The sequence below is a fragment of the Manis pentadactyla genome, chromosome 3, assembly GCF_030020395.1.
Source record: "Manis pentadactyla isolate mManPen7 chromosome 3, mManPen7.hap1, whole genome shotgun sequence".
In the NCBI taxonomy this organism is placed as follows: domain Eukaryota; kingdom Metazoa; phylum Chordata; class Mammalia; order Pholidota; family Manidae; genus Manis; species Manis pentadactyla.
The window spans coordinates 141,392,755-141,416,024 of record NC_080021.1 but is presented as its reverse complement, the minus strand read 5'-3'; the positions used below and the strand labels follow the sequence as shown (position 1 = coordinate 141,416,024).

General features: G+C 41.6%; 1 protein-coding gene across 5 annotated transcripts in view; it reads right to left on the bottom strand.

Moving 5' to 3' along the window:
- Positions 1-23,270, bottom strand: part of FRMD3 (FERM domain containing 3) — a 267,152-nt gene that overhangs the window by 115,876 nt on the left and 128,006 nt on the right. For 4 of the 5 annotated variants that reach the window (XM_036904323.2, XM_036904324.2, XM_057498555.1 and 1 more), the window contains exon 2: positions 12,551-12,655. The exons of the other annotated variant lie outside the window; for it this stretch is intronic. In XM_036904323.2, the coding sequence (XP_036760218.2) occupies positions 12,551-12,655 (105 nt within the window). The remainder of the gene's footprint in view (positions 1-12,550; positions 12,656-23,270) is intronic. 5 annotated transcript variants of the gene reach the window in all.

Here is a 23,270-nt window from a genome sequence, read left to right as displayed (position 1 = left end):
AGGACTGTTGTTAAGAATTTTAAAAGTTAATAAAAGGTTAATGAACATAAGACACTTAAACAGTACCTGGCATGTGAAAAATATGCAATAAATGTTTGTTTACTGATGCTGTTATTCAATAAGTACAGTTTAGCTGGTAGACTATATCTTTCAATACATGGGAATTGTGGAGGAAAATAACAAAAGGGGCCTATGGTGACTGAATTACTTTTCTAGAAAAAAATGGGGTGATTTAGAACTAAGGCAAGAAAACAAACAGCAGCAGCCAGAGGTCAATACCTATTACTATTCTTTCACCAAGGAGGATAGTCGTTTTGTCAATGAAGTCTAAAATATGTTTTCCCAGTTCTCCTTGCTTGGTATTCTTTGAACTTCTTAGCCCTTCTCTGCCTAAGCTCAACCTGCCCCTCCTTCCATCTGCCTCCAGAGACCACAGGTAAGGCTTCTTTTGTGTGCCCACCCCAGGTGGTCGGTGCTGATCTCCCAGGGCTGTGAGGAACAGTTCCAACTGGCTGCAGGCTTGGTGAGAATGAGTGCCGTGGTGGACTGGCCATGTCTGCCATGCAGTGATGGATTGGTTATGTCTGGCATGGAGCATAGGGGATATTTAAGGTATGTTTGCAAGGTATTTGGCATCTGTGCCCTAAATAAATTATTTACAAAAAGTGAACTGGCCTCCTCATTGTCCTACCAAATATGCCTTGCAGGTTCCGATCTGTTCTGGCCTCGTCCTCCTCTTGGTCTGTTCACGCCCTACCTTGCCTCTCAGGCCCTGTGTATCTCAGTTACCTACATCTACAGTGTGGTCACTATATACTTTTCCAGGACTATTCCTCCTCAGTGGGATAGTCATGGGGTATAGCCATAAGAAAAATAAGCCAGCAGTAATGTTTCAAGAGATTCAAGGAAAGTATTTCTCCAGAGAGGGTCAAGCTTGATCTGTTAATACTAAAATTTAAAAACCCAACTGGCCTATGACTAAGAAATTCCTTTATTCTCTAATTTGCCTATGTCAACAAACAGGAACAGAACAAGGACGGTCACTACAATGCCACATAAAGTTATAAAACATTAATGGCCATCAGCAGGAAAATGGTAAATAAACTGTGGTCTGTTCATATTCTGGATGATCCTGTAGTAGCATTTTATATGAGGTAGATTTTTGTGTGCAGCATGGTTAGATCTCTAAGGCACACTATGAGACAAAAAAAGTGAACTGCAAAATTTATAACCACGACTGCCCTTAACACCCAAATTGTGCTCTTAAGTCTCTCTGGGAAACACAGCCATACTAGACTCTGCTGGACACCCACTGTGTGAACTATGAGACCAAGGAAGTTCCCAGTTCCAACATTAGATCATATTTTCTTTTGATACCATACTTCTTGCAAAGCTGGGTTTCTAGAGGTTGCTGTGATAAAAAGCAAGTAGCAGACAAAAATAGGTGTAGACCAGGCATGACAGCAGCAGTGTCTGGTCTCATCCCAGGGTTTGAGGAGCCTGGGGGTGCCCAGCAGGCACACATTCTGTTAGTAATTTTCTATTTTCATAGGTGTAATGTTTTATATCGCCATTAAATTGTTAGGACATAAATACTGATGAAGTTGCTTGGACCTACCTCTAATTATGTTATCTAATATCTAATAGTTATTAGATATTCTTTTGACCTAAGGCACCATGGAATAATTACTCAAATACTGAGAGCCATGAACCAAGAAAGTTTGGGAACCTCTGAACTAGGATATCATACAACTAATGTGTTTTTTTTTAAATAAAAACTAAGAAATGCTACCATATATTTTCAAAGAATACATAATAAGCCTCAAAGTGTATTTTAAACACTAAACTGATATGAGTGAGGGAGAGAACCGGGATTTAGGGCCATTCATCAAAGGAAACCATGACTTCCATTTTTTCTGTTATTTCATCTGTGATGTTTTAACTTAAACTTTTTTCATGTATTGGTATCTCACATGAATAATTAAAAATCTATTTAAAAAAAGAAAGCTAAGCTCTACTCAGAGGATAGAGGTAGATATAAGAGTAATTAATATGTAATTAAGAAACTTAATATGTAATTAAGAACTTCATTATAACAAGCGGATGCCAAATTCAGCCAAGCACCCAAGTGGGCACTGTGGCCCCATCCAGAAGCCAGCACTCTGGGCCTGAATTCCAGCTCTGCAACTTACTAGTGATGTGAGCCCCCAGCAAGTTCTTCTGTCTCCTCACTGACAGCATCATGGTGAGACTTAAATGGGTTAATTCATTAGGAAGCCCTTAGCACAGAGCTTGGAGCATCAGTGAACACTGGCTGTTCCTATGTTCTGGTTCACTCAGACGCGTACGTTGGTGCAATGGCCTCTCTGGTGAGCCTTTGTCACCGTCTTCCCCTCTCACTCCCCACCCGACTTGCCTTCTGCTCTACATGAACAGACAATTCTCCTGTTTTTCATTCTTCTCTTTAGCATTATGAGTTGGGCAATGAAGTCCAGTCTGGACTACATCAACTTCCGCTGTCACTGTGTGTACAGATGGATTACATGCCTGTGACAAAATAAACATAATGTATGCGTGGTAGTTAGATAAGAGGCTTGGAACACTTATGCTATTGCTATTTTCTTCTCAATTGCTACTTGGAATATAGGCTTTTTTTTAAAGTCTGTTTCCTTACTGGAAACTGTATTCCCTAAGAGAGGCAGAAAGGAAAGTGTGCCAATCAAATAGCTGAATTTGTGACTGGTTTACTGCAGCTGAAACCATTTCCTCAACTCTCATTTTGAATAAAAATTCCAAAGACTAAGGAAGCTAAGGCCCAGTCATTGATTCTACCTAATAAGCTTGGGAGTAAGATGAGCCAGAGGAGGCACCCCTTAGCATGACTGGAAGATTTCAGGAAGGTGTCCCCAGAGATACTGTCACCACTCTCCCAGGTCCCCTCGGATGCTCTTTCCCTTCAGCTATACAGCAGTCCTTGTCTTTGGGGGAACACTGCCCTCAGGTTACTGGAACCATTGCAGGGTGGAGAATGAGCCTCCCCACTCACCCCCAACCCACAACGGGGCAGCTCTTAACTGATAACTGACAGGCGTGGAGGATAAATACCCCAGCTCCCTCACCCCTTAGCCAGGACAACCAGAAGGCATGACCTGCACCCTTTCAGAGTTCCTCTACAGGATTGAGCTCAAGTTCTTCTCCACATGACTGTCCAGCATCATGCACTTGGCACAGCCTCCTCGCCCCCCAGCCTCCTCCCCCAACTCTCCTACAAGTTTTTTTCTGGGAATACTTCCTGGAAAAACTGGAATGTTTATCTCAGGACCAGCTTCTGCGAACCAGACCTAAGAAAGCCTCCCTAACTCTCCATCAAAAACTGTCCTCTGTTGTTTTTAAAATCCTTCCCTTGGAGGTTTATGTTTTTTGTCTTAGACTTCAACCCTAATAACCTGTAAATCCCCAGTGAGAGGTCCCCTGAAAGGGTTTTCAGGACTGACTATCTAGCCTGACCACATTTCAAGCCATTTTTTAGAACAAATGTATTTTGATTGATAGAAGCTTGAAGAGTAGAAGGAAGCCTTATAAAAGGAGAGAAAGCAGAGAGATGCCCCTAGGCCCTGATTTCCTTATCTGTGATCTTGGACAGATGCCCTAAGAGTCCTTCAGCTCTTACATTCCACATTTGGAGAACCTCAAGGATGAGAACATTGCTAACAAATGTTTCTTTTTAATGTTGCTAGGCCCAGCTGTGCTTAGCCTGGAGACAGCATTTTTCTCTGCCTCATCATAGAAATGGTTCATTTCTTTTGTACTTTCTAACTTTGGCTTGTTTAGGGAAAAAGAAGGTGGGTATGAGGTGGTGATTTGTGACTAAGTAGATTGATTTTAATTTGGTAGCTGATGAGATTAAAAAAAGAAAAGCTCCTCAAAGTAAACAATATAACAATTATCTTCACATCCTGAGTTTCTGTTAATATTGATTCAGTCGATGATTACAGAATAAATTACACATCTGTTATCTTTCTCAAAACCCTTGATGTTCAACACCAGAATAATCTGGTAGCCCAGAGAAGTGTGTTAAATAACAAATGAGGCTTTAAATAAGAAAGACTGAACCTCCCTAAACAGGAGACTGCTTTTCCCCTCAGGAGAAATCAGATCCAAAATCTGACAGATTCCCATCATAGCTCTGAAAAGACAGCCTGATTCTCACATCTCACCTGGACAAAGCCTCAGAGTAACTTAGTCCTGCATTATCCAGCCAATTTATGCTATTTCTAGGCCCCGTGGCCTCTGCTGGGGAAAAACAAATGCCATCTAAATGAATACAGCTTTCCCAGTGTTCTGGATAGCCGAGTTAGACCTAGGCCCTATTATTTAGCTCCCAGGAAACAACAGTTTCCTCTCCAGTTTCAGCAAAATCTGCAACACAATGGCAACAGCCGGAGTATCTTTAGCTCAGGTACACTCCAAAGTTACTGTCCTTCTGAAGTCGATCTACCCAAGAAAACCTTCATTGTTGCGGTATAGTGTTTTTTTACTCCTTCAGCAATAACTGCCTTTGCATTCTGGCCCTCAGGGATGAGCAAAACAGAAGTTACAGCCAGAAGAAACTGTAGGGAAGAGGCAGAAACAGGAAGCGTAAGAAAGCAAAGGCACCATTTTTTTTTTCCATAATGGACCCTGATAGTAAATATTTTAGGCTTTGGAGATCCACATAGCCTCTGCTAGGATTACTCAACTTAGCTGTTAGAACATGAAAGCAGCCATAGACAATTCATAAATGAATAGAAATAACTGTTCCAGTAAAACTTCATTTACAAAAACAGATGGAGGCCATCCTGACAATCATGTGCAAACCCATTCTACATCCAAGAAATACTACTGTACACTCAAAAAAAAAATAAAACAAAAAAACTGTAGTTGTCTGAAAATGCAATAGTTTGTAAAAACATGTATTATGTTTATTTTTACGTACACTGGGATACCAAATGCAATTATAAAGGAAATTAGGGGATTCCTTCAAGCTTGTTACAATGGAATTTGCCAGTATTTACATTTGCTGTCAAGCCATATAAATTTGAGATTGTCACCAAACTGTTTTAAGGTCAAAGATTTCCTTAGTTGTCAGACCTATGGACCATTTCAAACTCTTCATAGCATAGAATAGTAAAAAGATTACTTACATATGTTGGTAATATGAACTAATATGCATTTAAACAACAACCCTATGGTGAAGAGGAAAAAAAAGGTACAAACTTCCAATTATAAATTAGTCACATGAATGAAAGTACAGCATAGCAGTCAATAATACTGTAATATCTTTATATGATAGCATTCCATAATGTAATTGCAGAATCACTATGTTGTATAGCTGAAACCAACATAAAATTGCACATCAACTATATTCCAATTAAAAAGACAACAACCCTATGGCATAGATACTATTAGTATTCCTGTTTTACAGATAAAGAAACTGAGGCATAGCTTAAGGAGCCTGCTCAAAGTCATACAACCAGCAAGTGGCAGGGAGAGGATTTGAGCCTGTCATTCTAGCATCAAAGCTCTGAGCTTTGACCTGAGCAATACTGTTCTCTGGGCCTCTTTCCTCTTTCCTTCACCAGAGCCCCTTCCCTTACTGATTCTACAGCTACCCATGTTTCCTGAAGGTCTCCCTCTCATTTCTGTTCATTCTGCTCCATATGCTCCTGGTCAGTCCCTTTTCCTGATTTCTCCTTCTGGACCATCCTTTAAAATATGGATGTTCTATTAGCTTTCAGATTCTCCTCCTTCTATGCTGTCTCCCTCAGCTCTGCAATCTATTCTCCAGGCTCTAAAGTAATGACGACCTCATGGGCCCCCAAACCTCCATCTGTGGCCTACACCTCTACATGCGGCTTCAGATCCATATTTGCAAATACACACTGAACATCTCCACTTCAACATCTCCAAAATCTACTGCCTCTCACCAAAACCCACTCTCCCTACAGTTTTTTAGTAAATGGTTCCAGTTGTACTTGGAGCCCAAAGTGGCCATGTACGACATCCAAACACCCTGCTGGAGAGGCCATGCGGAGGGGCCCCGAAACCACAGGCAGAGGAAGGGACCCCCACAGCCACCTCCCAGTCATCTCCATCAAGGCACCCGTCATATGAATGATGACATCTTAGATCCCCCAGACCAGACCAGCCACCAGCTGAACACCAGTAAGTGAGCCCAGTAAACATGTGTGAAACAAGAAGAATCACCCAGCTGATTTCTGGCCCAAGATTTCTCACCCAAAAAATCCTGAAACATGATAAAATTGTGCTAAGTCTTTCCAAATCTCAGTGGCTTGTTACATGGCAATAGATTACCAGGAGTAAGAGACCTAGTTATGAACTGTGCGCCGCCTCTTTCCCTCCCCGCACACACACTCATATGTTGAAACCCTAACCTCCACTGAGATGGGATTTGGAGGTGGGGCCTTTGGAAGGTAATAAGGTTTAGAGGAAGTCAAGAGGGTGAGGCTCCCCCAGGATGGGATTAGTATCCTCCTAAGAAGGGAAGAGAAACTGAGTGCATTCTCTCTGCCTGTGAGGCTGGCTGCAAGGCAGGAAGAGAATCCTCCCCAGGCACCAGATCTGTCATACCCTTGATCTTGGACTTCCCAGGCTCTAGAACACTGAGAAATAAATGTCCTGCCTAAGCCACCCAGTTGAGATATTTTTGAAAACAGTCCTCGTTATCACTGTCCGTGGATTTAACACCCAATCATAATTGAACCTTTGAAAGACCTCTGCTGGAGCAGGCATGAAAATGAAATAAAGTCTACTTCAAATTGTCATTTCCTCACCTGAACTGTTTTTATTTCTCCAAGTTATCTATCAGTTACATTCTAGTCTTCTTTCCAGCTTGACTTAAGAATTGTCTTGAAAGCTATTTTGAAACTTCCAAACTTGCTGGTCTCTAGTCAGCTCTGATGTTCTTGTCTTCTAGAAGCCTCCAGTGTTTCTCTCTAATGATGATATTCAAACTGTATCTCCTTGATCAGTTTCCATCCTCATCTGAACAAAGCCCTGGAGGTTCCCACCATCAAGGACAAAGATTGTCCTACCTAAGATATCCTCCTTTATCCCTAACTCAAATAGGGATAAAATGGCATTTTCCTGGCCCCACTTATTCTCGTATCTGCCTTTCAGCCCAACAGGGGAACCAGTTCATGTGTTTGCTTCTCTCACCACTGAAATCATAGCATCCCAGTTGGCTAAGTGTCTTTCAATTGCAACCTGTGTTTATAGGCATCTCATCTCTTCCCAGGAGGGGACATCAGGTGTAGACAGAGTCAATTATAAGCAATCATTTTAGTTAAACCCCAAGTTCTTCTTTCTCCTGAAGGAATATGACAATTTCCCCAAATCTGTCAGCATTAATACCTTGGGCCACAACCGAACCACAGGACAGTATCTCCAGTTTTCAAGGTGCTAGTAGAGTGCTGTGTTCCTTGTCACTGGAGTGCTTAAAGTTCTTTCCCATAAAACCAAGTTACTTGTCCATTCCCCTCCCAAAACAGGCATCCAAGCAGTCTTGATTTTTAATACCCCCGAGACTTAAAACCATAGAAGACTCAGTAAGCAAATTCTAGACCAAGGGCCTGAGGCAGTAGCACCACCCTTCAGTGCAGCATTGTCCTAAATCTCAGGTACCACTCTGGTTCCTAGTTGCGAGCATCTGTGAAGCAATTGTCCTCAGGAGCGGGAAGCAGGCTTTCAGTGGCAGGAGCAGCTGGTGGGACATAATGCTGTCTGGCTTCCTGGCACCATCCCCAGAGTGAAACCTCAAATTACCAGGCCTGGTTTTATTTTATTCTGTGTCCTCCCCAAAGGTGTCTCTAGAAAAAGCAAATTGCTTTAACATGGAAAGGTCTTTTTCCATTATTAATAAAACTCACTGATAGGCTCACTAGTTCTTTCTGGCCATCAATATAAAAGCCTCAAGCTGTTGTTATATTTGAGGGGAAGGGAAACATCAGGGTTCAGCATGTCCCTGCATCCAGGATTTCCCCCGTCATCCTCGCAAAGTGTGTCAGGTGGCCACGTGACCCACAGTGCCCTACCACAAGGTTGCTTGAGGAGACTGCCCCAGGGGGGTGCATTTCCAAAGTGAATTTATTGTCTGTGGGTACAAGTCAGAATGCCCCTTAAGTAGGTAAGTCAATGACACTGATGTAAGTGGGTTAATCAGATGCTTAGAAATAAGGAAGTTAGAATCAAAAGCTTTGGGTCCAACCTCCCTGCAGACTATAAACCAACTATCTGCAACCAGGTCCTGGTATAATTCCTCCTCTGGCTGGGCTAGGGGAAGGGTACTTCCATAGTTCTAAGGCACTGGGGGTGACTTCCCTAGGTGGGCCTGGGAAAGGGTAGAAGAACAAGAATAGAAATCCAGGACAAAGGACGTCTCAAGCCATAGCCATAGAAACTAAAATTATGAAATCAAACTCATTATTTCAAAACTGCACCCTTCCAAAGAGAAGTTACCCAAACCCCTGAGCAGAAGTGGTGGAAACAATATGCTACATTTAATAAAAATACCTGGACTTAAGCTAAGTACTACCCTTTCTTCTGGAGTTATTCCTTCCTATACTTCTAAATGTATAGTCCCAGCTTTCTCCATCAATGAGATGGAGATGAAGGGAATACCACCCACCACCTCCCTAAATTATAGGCAACTAGAGTTACATGAGTTCTTAAGACAAATGTGATGTAAACTAAAGGAGATTTCTATTGACCACTATTCAACCTGTTCCTCCCTACATCAAATTTTTAAAATACTGGAAATTCTGGACCCTTGCCATTAAAATAGCACGAGATAGTCATCTACTGAGTCAGTCCTCACCACTCTCAGAGCATATGGGGCATGAGACATCTTGTCAAACATATGGTGTTCCAAATGTAACAGTGCTAAATATTTAATATTCCACAATGGTTTACCGTAAATCAAGTTGCAAAGAGCTGTAGGCAAACCACGAACTCCCACAGCAGAGGTAAGTTCCACATCAGCTTTTCTAACTAACTTGATTTTCTTTGATTCGTTTTCTATCCAGATAATTCATTGATTTTATTTCCCATTGAGGAAAAAGTACATGAGCTGGCAAAAACCCAATGCTGGTCAATTAATCTCTACTTAAAACTCCATATCAGCATATCTTTGTGCCTTTGAACCCAATTTTCTAATTATCCAAGGCTCATTTTCCCTCTTCTTCCCCCACAGATCATAATAATGGCCATCCTGCCTTTAAAAGCAGTTTAAAGATTATAGACTAGGTTTTAGACTTGCTAATCATAGCTGTATTTCCTCATGCAATTGCCTCATCTAGACCTAGCCTATGTATAATGATTGTAATAATAAAAATACATACCATGTACTCAGTATATACCAACTAGTTGAGCATTTACATACCATAACCCTAATTCCCATATCAACCCTACAGGTAGGTATTGCTATCTCTTAACAATCAAGACAGAGACTCAGAAAAGGCTCAATAACTTGGTCAAGAGCACCCAGTTTATGAACCAGCAGAGATGGGATTGAATCCACATCTTTCTGAGTACAGAGTTCATGCAGCTTCATGCAGTAACTATTCTGCAACCCATGTGGAGGCTGCACTCATACTGTACCCTCAGATCAAACGGCTGTAACAGCTATATGCTGCGGGGGGAAGAGGGGAGGAAACAGCTCTTCAGGTGGCCCTCTAAGTAATTTAATGGATACATCAGCTTTCTCTGGGGAATAGTCCACATTTTTTCCATTAATCTACTACCCAAGTCTGAATACTAAGAATTAATCTAAACCAAGTCAAAATGTAAAGACCAATGAAGCCAATCCACCTAAAGACTTCTTTTTAAGGCAAAAAATAGTAATTTTAGACATTTAGTACAACCTTCACCCATCTTCCCTTAATGTTAGTATATTATATAACTATAGTACCAAAATTTAGAAATGAACATTAACACATTATTACTAACTAAAGTACAGACTTAATCTGAAGTTCACCAGTTTTCCTGCTACTATACTTTTCTCTGGTCCAGAAGCCAAGCCAGAATCCCGCGTTGCCTCAGTGTTGCATCTCTGGTCTGTGAGAATTCTCCAGTCTTTCCTGGTCTTTCATTACCTTAACACTTTTGAAGACTTTTTGACCTTACACTTTACTAAGTTACTCTGGAGAAATAACTCACTTTAGTTTGATGTTTCCTCAAGATTTGAGTGAAGTTATGCATGACTGGGAAGAATACCCCAGAGATGACGGAGGCTTCTCAGAACAGGGTATCAGAGGGCATGTGACGCTGGCATGTGTTTTTGCTGGTGACGTTGACCTTGATTGCTTGGTGAAAGCTTACCAGGCTTCTCCACTATGATGCTCTTCTTTTTCCCTTTGTAATAAAAAAATCTTGGAGCTGGAGGGATACTTTGAGACTATGAAATGAAAAAGGCTTTTATGTATTTAAGAGGTTTCCAGCTATTATCTAGGCCAAAGGTCAGCAAACTATGGACAACTGCCTATTTTTCTGTAAAGTACTTTTGTTGGGTAAAGGTTTTACTGGAACACAGCCACATCCATTGATTTAGGTGTTGTCTATGGCTGCTTTCCACTAGAACAGAATAAATGAATAATTATGACAAGTTGTATGGGTCACAAAGCTGAAAATATTTTCTATCTGGTCCTTTACAGATAGGGTTTACAGATCCCTAGTCTAGTCTATGCCCCAAATTTTCATTTGGCAGCTGGACCAGAAAGAATGTGGGTTAAAATTTCATCCTCCCTACAACAATTACTAGCCATGCAGCCTTAGGCAAGCCACTGACCCACTCTGAACCTCAGTTTCCCCCTTTGTTGCAGTGTTTTAGGAAAGACTAGGGGTCATGTCAGTAAAACTCATGGCACATGACACATACTCAACTAATGGTCCCCAACATTGATCAGAAGACCAAAGCTGGGATGGCTGCATCAAAGGTAGAATCTTGCCCATCACCTATATCAAGGATATGTTTAAAACATGTTCCTGGCCCCAACCCCAGGGATCTGATTCAGGAGGTCTAGAATAAGTCCACACTACACATTTTCAGTCAACACCTAAGGTGATTTTGTTGCAGGACCAGCTCTGGGAATGACTGTTAATCAGCAGTAAATACCACACTAATCTTCTCTGCGACCTTATGTCAGTCCTGTATCCCACAGTGTCCGCCTCCCTTCCTCTCCCTCAGTTAAATGCTTGTCCCATTAAAGGGTTCCTGCAAGTACCGCAGGAAAGCAACATCGTCTTCTGAGCTACTGTGTTACATCAATTTATAGAAGATTAGGTCCTATTAGACTCCAAGAGCAAAAGTAAGATTTTCCAGGTTTCAGAAAAAATATTCCTTTAACAGCCTCCTCCTTTATGAAAATAAAGAGAAAACTCTGGGAGCCTCTCCTCATAGCACTGAGTCAGGAAATAAGAAACCAAGTATGTATTGAGGTTTTCAGGAGGGAAGAGGGGACAGAAGACAACCAGAGACACTGGTAAGGTCAACGGCAAATTAACAAAGGCAGAAGGGACCTGTCCCTGCATCCCTGGTCACCCCCACAGCTGACCCTGTCTTGCACTGCCCTGGTTGGCAGTCCAACAGGGTAAGAAACAGAGACTGGAGCAGGTACAAGGCCTCTTAACCCACAGCTAGACCAACAGCAGTGTTTCAGGAATGGGAAACCCCGGGTGATAGAAACTGGAGATTCCTGGGGCCTTCTGGATGTGAGCGACATTTATATGACTATGAGTCCAGCCTAATCCATGCCTGAGCTCCCCCAGGCACATATGCCAGCTCAAAAGGCAAGATTCCCCTGCCCACTCTTATACTCCAACAGATACTGAGGAATAAGTGTGTCTAGGAACAGGGTCACAACAGGGACTGTCAAATTTAGAGATGCCCAAAGAGCAGCTTTCAAAGTATCTTAACCCTCCATCTTCCAAAACCTTTTTTTTTTCACTGAAGTAAAATTCACATAACATAAAACCAACCATTTTAAAGTGTCCATTTCCATGGCATTTAGTATATTCACAATGTTGTGTAACCACCAGCCATATTAAGTTCCAAGCATTTTCATCACTCCCTGCAAAAAGACCCCTCATATCCATTAAGCAGTCACTCCCCCATTCTTCTCTCCAATAGCTTTTTATAGTGCTGGGTGGATTATCTCTATAATGACATTTTATGTAACCACTGTTTGAGGAACTTTAGCAAACTTTGGGTTCAAAGGACATAGGAACATTCCCTCTCCAACCAGGAGGGAGTGACCTCCCAGAAAGGCCCAAGATAAGTTTCCTCTGTTCCTGTCCCACCTAGTCCAGTGGGAACAGTGCCAGAGTCTCTTACACAAACACACACACACCACACACCCTGGTCTGGTTAATTTCATGTTGTCAATAATCATGAGAATAAGAGTACATCATGGGTGATCTGAGAAGAACCTCTTCAACCCCCGGCCACAGCCTGAGTCATTACCCCAAATGGGTCTGGACAAAGGTCAGCTCTTACCCTCTGCTTCTCTGGGTCCACATAACGAATGCCAAAGTAGTCCTTCTCCAGCAAGCTGTAGTAGTTGCAAATGTGGTCAATAAGGAACTGCCCTTTGGTCTCCCTCTGCAAAGGAAGCACATTTAAGTTTCAGCCAGAGCTCACCTTACACACTCATGTCTAAAAGGTGTTTCATTCACCCTGATAGGTCTGTGCTCATAAAAATGGATTAGCTCACTAAAGATGGCGGTGTGAGAGGAGAGACAGAGGCTTCCTCCTAAAACTGGATACAATTAGAAAATTTAAGTGGCGCAACTAATCCTGAGAGAGCAACAGGAAAGAGGACTGCGTCAGACTGCACACACCGGGAGAAAAGAGCAGACCTCAGCGAACAGGGTAACGTACCAGAGCTGTGGCTCCACGGGACCCGAGCCCTTCCCCCACCCCAGCACACCGGCGGGAGGAAGAGAAACGGAGCAGGGAGGGAGTGGAAGGCTTGGGACTGCTGAATACCTAGCTCCGGAGATCTACGGTGGGAGCACAAACCCACATTTCATGGTGCTTTCATGAGACTCGCATGACTACCGGGTTGGAAAGTTAATACAGGCAGAGTTCCTGGGGTAACTGGGACTCCGGCTGCTTGTGGAAAGCAGGGATCCATATCTGGCTGCTCTGGGACAAAAATTTATATCTGTGTGCCCAGCCCACTGGCTCAGGCAGTGGAGACAGGCACAGGAGCCAGGAGGCAGGGAACAGCTCTTTCCTACCCCCAGTACCGCTCCCCTGCGACCCCTGACATTGCTTCAGGGGCTCAGCAGCTCCAGAATAGAGCATCTGGACACTAGAGGGCGCCATATACAAACATGAAATGCCAAAGGAATCTTGTCCAGAGTAAAATTGTTAATACAACTCCCGAGAAAGATTTAAATGATATGGACCTCATGACTCTTCCTGAAAGGGAGTTCAAAATAAAAATCATCAACATCCTAATGGAGGTGCAGAAAGACATCCAAGAACCCAGGAATGAATTCAGGTCAGAGATCCAATCGTTAAAGAACACAATGGAGGGTATTAAAAGCAGGTTGGATATGGTGAGGAGACGATAAATGAAATAGAAACTAGAGAAGAGGAATACAAAGAAGCTGAGGCACAGAGAGAAAAAAGAATCTCTAAAAATGAAAGAATATTGAGAGAACTGTGTGACCAATCCAAGCGGAACAATATTCGCATTATAGGGATACCAGAAGAAGAAGAGAGAGAAAAAGGAATAGAAAGTGTCTTTGAGGAGGTAGTTGCTGAAAACTTCCCCAATCTGGGGAAGGAGATAGTCTCTCAAGCCATGGAGATCCACAGATCCCCCTACACAAGGGACCCAAGGAAGACAACAGCAAGACACACAGTAATTAAAATGGGAAAGATCAAGGATAAGGACAGACTGTTAAAAGCAGCCAGAGGCAGAAATAAGATCACATACAAAGGAAAGCCCATCAGACTAACAACAGACTTCTCAGCAGAAACCTTACAGGCCAGAAGTGAGTGGCATGGTGTATTTAATGCCATTAAGCAGAAGGGTCTGGAACCAAGATTACTTTATCCAGTGAGATTATAATTAAATTTGAAGGAGGGATTAAACAATTTCCAGATAAGCAAAAGCTGAGAGAGTTCACCTCCCACAAACCATCTCTGCAGTCTATTTTGGAGGGACTGCTATAGATGGAAGTGTTCCTAGGGTTGGATAGCTGTCACCAGAGATAGTAAAATCATGGTAGGGAGGGTGGAGCAGCTGATTGCGAGGCAAATGCAAAATTAAATTGACTATCCCCAAAGCCAATCAAGGGATAGAGAAAAAGTATAGAATCTGATACCTAATACATAAATAATGAAGGAGGAAGAAAAAGGAGAACAAATAGAAAAGTACCTTTAGATTGTGTTTGTAACAGCATACTAAGTGAGTTAAGTTAGACTCTTAGATAGTAAGGAAAGTAACCTGGAACCTTTGGTAACCACGAATCTAAAGCCTGAAATGGCAATAAGTACATACCTATCGATAATCACCCTAAATGTAAATGGACTGAATGCACCAATCAAAAGACATAGAGTCACTGAATGGATAAAAAAACAAGACCCATCTATATGCTGCCTACAAGAGACTCACCTCAAACCCAAAGACATGCACAGACTAAAGTCAAGGGATGGAAAAAGATATTTCATGCAAACAATAGGGAGAAAAAAGCAGGAGTTGTGGTACTAGTATCAGACAAAATAGACTTCAAAACAAAGAATGTAACAAGAGATAAAGAAGGACATGACATAATGATAAAGGGCTCAGTCCAACAAGAGGATATAACCATTATAAATATATATGCTCCCAACAAAGGAGCACCAGCATATGTGAAACAAATTCCAACAGAACTAAAGGAGGAAATAGACTGCAATGCATTCATTTTAGGAGACTTCAATACACCATTCAGTCCAAAGGACAGATTCACCAGACAGAAAATAAGTAAGGACACAGAGGCACTGAACAACACACTAGAACAGATGGACCTAATAGACATCTATAGAAATCTACATCCAAAAGCAACAGGATACACATTCTTCTCAAGTGCACATGGAACATTCTCCAGAATAGACCACATACTAGGCCACAAAAAGAGCCTCAGTAAATTCCAAAAAATTGAAATCCTACCAACCAACTTTTCAGACCACAAAGGTATAAAACTAGAAATAAATTGTACCAAGAAAGCAAAAAAGGTTCACAAACACATGGAGGCTTAACAACACGCTTCTAAATAGTCAATGGATCAATGACCAAATTAAAATGGAGATCCAGCAATATATGGAAATAAATGACAACAAGAACACAAAGCCCCAACTTCTGTGGGACGCAGCGAAAGCAGTCTTAAGAGGAAAGTATCTGGCAATCCAGGCATATTTAAAGAAGGAAGAACAAACCCAAATGAATAGTCTAATGTCACAGTTATCAAAATTGGAAAAAGAAGAACAAATGAGGCCTAAAGTCAGCAGAAGGAAGGACATAATAAAGATCCAAGAAGAAATAAATAAAATTGAGAAGAATAAATCAATAGAAAAAATCAATGAAACCAAGAGCTGGTTCTTAGAGAAAATAAACAAAATAGATAAGCCTCTAGCCAAACTTATTAAGAGAAAAAGAGAATCAACACACATCAACAGAATCAGAAATGAGAATGGAAAAATCACGACAGACCCCACAGAAATACAAAGAATTATTAGAGACTACTATGAAAACCTATATTCTAAGAAGCTGGAATACCTAGAAGAAATGGACAACTTCCTAGAAAAATACAACCTTCCAAGACTGACCAAGGAAGAAACACAAAATCTAAACAGACCAATTACCAGCAATGAAATTGAAGCGGTAATCAAAAAACTACCAAAGAACAAAACCCCCGGGCCAGATGGATTTACCTCAGAATTTTATCAGACATACAGAGAAGATATAATACCCATTCTCCTTAAACTTTTCCAAAAAATAGAAGAGGAGGGAATACTCCCAAACTCATTCTATGAAGCCAACATCACCCTAGTACCAAAACCAGGCAAAGACCACACCAAAAAAGAAAATTACAGACCAATATCCCTGATGAATGTAGATGCAAAAATACTCAATAAAATATTAGCAAACTGAATTCAAAAATATATCAAAAGGATCATACACCACAACCAAGTGGGATTCATCCCAGGGATGCAAGGATGGTACAACATTCGAAAATCCATCAACATCATCCACCACATCAACAAAAAGAAAGACAAAAACCACATGATTATTTCCATAGATGCTGAAAAAGCAGTCGACAAAATTCAACATCCATTCCTGATAAAAACTTTCAGCAAAATGGGTATAGAGGGCAAGTTCCTCAACATAATAAAGGCCATATACGATAAACCCACAGCCAACATCATACTTAACAGCGAGAAGCTGAAAGCTTTTCCTCTGAGATTGGGAACAAGACAGGGATGCCCACTCTCTCCACTGTTATTTAACATAGTACTGGAGGTCCTAGCCACAGCGATTAGACAAAACAAAGAAATACAAGGAATCCAGATTGGTAAAGAAGAAGTTAAACGGTCACTATTTGCTGATGACATGATATTGTACATAGAAAACCCTAAAGACTCCACTCCAAAACTACTAGAACTGATACCAGAATACAGCAAAGTTGCAGGATACAAAATTAACACACAGAAATCTGTGGCTTTCCTATACACTAACAATGAGCCAATAGAAAGAGAAATCAGAAAAAAAAATTCCATTCACAATAGCATCAAAAAGAATAAAATACCTAGGAATAAACCTAACCAAAGAAGTGAAAGACCTATACCCTGAAAACTATAAGACACTCTTAAGAGAAGTTAAAGACACTAACAAATGGAAACTCATCCCATGTTCTTGGCTAGGAAGAATTAATATCGTCAAAATGGCCATCCTGCCAAAAGCAATATACAGATTTGATGCAATCCCTATCAAATTACCAACAATATTCTTCAACGAACTGGAACAAATAGTTCAAAAATTCATATGGAAACACCAAAGACCCCGAATAGCCAAAGCAATCCTGAGAAAGAAGAATAAAGTGGCGGGGATCTCACTCCCCAACTTCAAGCTCTACTACAAAGCCATAGTAATCAAGACAATTTGGTACTGGCACAAGAACAGAGCCACAGACCTGTGGAACAGATTAGAGACTCCAGACATTAACCCAAACATATATGGTCAATTAATATTCGATAAAGGAGCCATGGAGATACAATGGGGAAATGACTGTCTCGTCAACAGATGCTGCTGGCAGAACTGGACAGCTACATGTAAGAGAATGAAACTGGATCACTGTCTAACCCCATACACAAAAGTAAATTCAAAATGGATCAAAGACCTGAATGTAAGTCATGAAACCATAAAACTCTTAGAAAAAAACATAGGCAAAAATCTCTTGGATGTGAACATTAGCGACTTCTTCATGAATATATCTCCCCAGGCAAGGAAAACAAAAGCAAAAATGAACAAGTGGGACTATATCAAGCTGAAAAATTTCTGTACAGCAAAGGACACCATCAATAGAGCAAAAAGGTACCCTACAGTATGGGAGAATGTTTTCATAACTGATAGATCCGATAAAGGCTTGACATCCAAAATATATAAAGAGCTCATGCTCCTCAACAAACAAAAAGCAAATAATCCAATTAAAAAATGGGCAGAGGAGCTGAACAGACACCTCTGCAAAGAAGAAATTCAGATGGCCAACAGGTAAATGAAAAGATGCTCCACATTGCTAGTTATCAGAGAAATGCAAATTAAAACCACAATGAGCTATCACCTCACACCAGTAAGGATGGCCACCATCCAAAAGACAAACAACAAATGTTGGTGAGGTTGTGGAGAAAGGGGAACCCTCCTACACTGCTGGTGGGAATGTAAATTAGTTCAACCATTGTGGAGAGCAATATGGAGGTTCCTCAAAATGCTGAAAATAGACTTACCATTTGACCCAGAAATTCCACTCCTAGGAATTTACCCTAAGGATGCAGCACTCCAGTCTGAAAAAGACAGATGCACCCCTATGTTTATTGCAGCACTATTTACAATAGCCAAGAAATGGAAGCAACCTAAGTGTCCATCAGTAGATGAATGGATAAAGAAGATGTGGTACATATACACAATGGAATATTATTCAGCCATAAGAAGAAAACAAATCCTACCATTTGCAATAACATGGATGGAGCTAGAGGGTATTATGCTCAGTGAAATAAGCCAAGCAGAGAAAGACAAATACCAAATGATTTCACTCATCTGTGGAGTATAAGAACAAAAGAAAAACTGAAGGAACAAAACAGCAGCAGAATCACAGAACCCAAGAATGGACTAACAGTTACCAAAGGGAAAGAGACTGGGGAGAATGGGAGGGTAGGGAGGGATAAGGGCAGGGAAGAAGAAAGGGGGTATTATGATTAGCATGTATAATGTGGGGGGTGGGGGAAAGGGGAGGGCTTTGCAACACAGAGAAGACAAGTAGTGATTCTACAGCATTTTGCTATGCTGATGGACAGTGACTGTAATGGGGTTTGTGGGGGGGACTTGGGGTAGGGGAGAGCCTAGTAAACATAATGTTCTTCAAAAAAATAAAAATAAATTAAGAAAAAAAATGGATTAGCTCACTCTAGTCTTTGGAGCAGGGGCTTCCAAAGTGTTTTAACCACAATCCCCAGTAAGAAATACATTTTCTACTGAGCCCTTACACACACACGAAACCAAAGGAACACCCAAAAATGGAGCCAGATGCCAAACAATGCCCTGCATAGACTCACTGCATTATATTTTCTATTTTATTCTGTTATATGCCATTTAATTTTTCTAAAGCTATTTATAACTCAGAACACTGATTTCATAATCCAGGACCTAGTAGAGACCCATAGTTTGCAAACCCATAGACAATGCACCTGACTGCTTGCTCTAATTGCTCTGTAGGTATTCACTCATTCAGTCCTCATGACAATCCTATGAAGAAGGTCCCCATTTTACATCTGAAGAAGCTGAGGCCCAGAGAGGCTCAGTGCCTTGTCCAAAGTCACACAGCATGGTAGAATAAGGTAGGATTTGACCCAGGCCACCTGGCTACAGAATCCAGGCTCCATCCATACCATTTTTTCTTCCTTGGAGCACTGGTGAGTCCACTGAGACTCCACTATGAAGTACCATCTGGATGGTGTGGAAAAGCAATGAATATTATTAGAACACCCTGATCCCACTAAGAGCAAAAACTCCGCTGCCTCAGGCCTCAGAGTCACAGTATCCCATCCCTAAGGAACAGGCGGCACACACACAGCACTGCGGGAGATTGGGGGAAGGGTGCAAGACTGGGATTCCAAGACAGGCCCAGGTGGCCTTGGGCAAACCCCCCAGCTATTTCCACATTGAGAAGACAAGTTTGTTGGGATACGTGATTTCTAAGATGGTTAGGTTATTTTTCCTTGTAGATTCTATGAGTGAGAGATTTGTCAGCCCAATCTGATTCAAATAAATGCCATTACCACAAAACCCTCTTAATAGCAAAGACTCTTCCAAGCCCTCCTCAGGATATCTAATAAGATTAATTTCTGCTTCAAAGTTGCTGACAGACCCATGGAATGTTTTAGGGATGGAATGTGACCTATAAAAATAAACGAAGAAATTAGAGACATCAAGTGAGCCACTCTTCCAATCCTTTACAAATAACTTTGGAAGATCAGTTTGATCTATGTTACATGATTGTCTTATCTTCTCATTAGAATCTGCTATCATCAGCTTGGGAACTTAATGAAAAAGCCACTCACTGGCCCAGGACATGTGCACTGAATGGAGGACTGGGGCTTACAGGCACATATTGTGATATGAAGCCTCAATTTTCCTGAAATCACTTTCAACTTTAATTCTGGATAAGCTTTGAGACTTTACTTCCTTTCTAAGAGAAACCATGGGAAGTAGCTCCAAAGGGACAAAACCTCAAAATGGAATTTGTTTTTGGATTTCCGTAATTATTTTTAACACTGGAGGCCTCAAATGGCAAGCTATAGCTAATGACAGCTGAATCTAATGCCCAGAATAGAATCAATGGATTCAGTTCCTTTGACAGATTTACTCTATAATCCACCCTTCATAAAGGAGCTGCCACAGGATCAAATCCCTGAACTGAACACATGAACACATCATTTTATGATTGGATTGCCCATTCTCTACATTAGGATTTCCCAGGGTGGACTGCCCCCAGCACACGCAAGACACAAAGGCACTGGCTTGTACTGATGTGGAACTGATCAGACTTTGATTGTGCCAGATAGCTAGCTACTGGTAGCATTTCACCTTAAAGATGTACTCAAAAGCACAAAGAATTTTTCTAATGATTAAACACAGCAAACAACACATATTCTCTAGCAATGTCTCCTTAGACCACCTAAGACCCTTGAGAGAAGGAAATGCCACTGCAGGCAACATGGTGAGTGAAGTACACAGTGTGACTAGAACAGGGATCAAACCTTCCACAGAAGCAGGTGAGGCCAGCTGCCGTGGCTCTAGGACACCAGGTGGCCTCTAGGTGTCTGCTCCTCAAAGTGCTATGCCAACCAGCCCCACCGCGGAGCAGAGGCCTCAGCATCACCCATGAAGAAGCTTATTGGGAACCCAGAATCTCAGGCACTGCTCCAGACCTGCTGAGCCTAACCTGCATTTTAGCAGGATCCCCCAGTTATTCACATGCTCATTCATTGTTCTAAAGGAATTTCCCCACCATGGGAGAAATACAAACATTGTGCCATCAATAGAGGTCACTAGGAAAAAACCCCTTTTCCTTTAAAATTGTCTATTCAACTCAGAAAAATCAATCTCTTTCCCAGCCTCAAGAACCCAAACTACCCCTGCATCTGCAGGCTGCCAGCCAGCTTCATCCTCCCGAGATGCTTGCTGTCTCTGCTTTGTGCCAAGGAGGTCAGCTTACAGCCTTGTGTTCTGCTCCTGCCTGGAAATGTGGACAATGTTCTTAGCCACTTAAGTTTGTTTAATTATCATTTCCATTGACTAAGGCCAGCTCCAAAGCAAAAGGCCACCTGGCCTAGTACCAAAGGTTGGAAGAGCTCTTTCAGGGTCAGGTGTGTGAAGGGGAGCAGTCCAGCTGCCTGCCCACACCCCTCCCTGCAGGGGAACACTGGTTCTGCCCCTGACCTCCCACCCCTAGAACTCTGGTGAGCTGACCCAAACCCTCCACTTGTTTCCCCGTGAGCTTCCTGAGCACAGAGGCCATTGTCCACCATCTGTCTTGCTGTCTAAGCCAGCACCTGACACACTAGAGGTTACTGAACAAGTAAATGAGGCACTGCTTTTTCTCAGGGAAAATCTGGGGTCTGAGAACAGGCAGTGAGCCTTAGACAACACACTAAATCCTTGTCCTGGGGATTCCACAAACATAGTGGAATCCTTTTACCCAAATCTTTCGAAGTTTAGGTGGAGAAACAGTTACCTACCAAAGATTTCAAGTACAAGGTCTTCTTTTCAGTGGCAAAATTTTGTTGATTCTCCCACCAAATAGCAGCTGTACTTCCAATACCAACTGAATAGCGGGGAGAAAAACTGCTAATGTAAATTCTTTAGAGCTATTACTAAATTGTGTTTTATTATCACAACAGTGTTTGACACATGCAAAAAAACAGGACATAAATGCGTGAGCAGGGCCTTGTACAGGGGTTAGTAGGATATTATGATCTGTGCCTCAGGAAAGTGCCTTAAGTGTAGATTTCTCATGCCGTCTCTAAATGAGATATACAGTCTCAAAAAGGCACTGACAGGGTTGAGAAAAATTTGTTCACCATACACATTTAAACCCATGTCCCAGTACTGGTCTTCACCACGAGTGAAGACATATATATATTTTTTTATTTTTGACAAATAACTGTACTAAGATATTTTAAATACAACTGTAACTTTTTTAATGTGTTGTAAATCTAAACTACTGCTAGCCAAGATATGGTCTATGAACTGTGTGGGAATGCAAACTGTTACTGCTCCTGTGAAATAAATTGCCCTTAATTTCTACAATTCCACTGTGTGTGGCTTTTTTATTTGCTTGTTGTAAGGCATTGGTCCAAAACAGGTATTGGTCCCAACATCTAGTGCTGGCCTCTCAGAACAGAGAGTCAGATGCTTGGATCTGAACTGTGCCTCCAGGTTTGGGGTTTTGTTTGGAATTTCTTTACTCCAAGAGCCTCATTGTGCAGGTGGCCTGGACCTCTCCTCCTTCTCTGCCCATTTCTCAGACAATCCCTGGTGTCTGTGGATCCCTGAACTCCTTGTAATAATCCCCCATTCTCTCTGGGTCCTCTCCCATAGGCTGGAAGGGAACCTAGTTTTTGTAATCACGAAGTAGTCTGCCTCTCAGGAAATCCCATCCCTCCTCCTCACCCCAAAGTTTGTACTAGAAGGAAACAACAAGCAATTACATTCATCTTTTCCCACCACTTAACCAGTTGGCTGGCCTTAAGCAAGTCATAAAATCAGAGACTTTGTTCCTTCTTGCATAAAAAGAGAATAACGGTGACTCCCAAATCTACCCCAAGGGGTTATGTTGAGGCCACTCATGTGTCCGTCACACAGCCACCATGCTGGACATGGGGACAGAGATTAGAGAGAAATAGTGAGCAAAATGCAATTTGGAATCTCACGGACCTTAAAGCTGGTTTGTAAAATGTGAAAGCATTTTGCAAACTGTGAAGCACTAACCAGTGTAAAATGTCATTACTAGTACTATGAATAATCTGAATCTTAAATCTTTCTATCTAAAAGGATCTATGAAACTGGATACAAAGTTGAAAGGAACAATATTCACCTCTGGGAATTGGCCTCTGGGAGAGAAAAAGCGAACAGAGACAAAGAACTCAATTCTTTTGCTTAACTCCTCTTGCAGCTAATTGCTGATGATGTACTTACTTCAGCTCCCTGGTTCAGTGGCAAAGTAAAGACAATATATTCATGCTTAAAGAAAAAGGGCAAGATAAATCAAATGGCGCAGTCAGCCATGGCTTGTCCTCAAGAAATTAAGGCAGAGTTCAATTGTCAATTCCTAAAACTAAACCAAGACATTTTGCTACCTTTTAAATACTAGTTAAGTGAGGAAAAGAGTAGCAACCCAAAAATACCTAATGCATTGCTGCAAACCAAGGTTGAGTTTGAATAGGTACC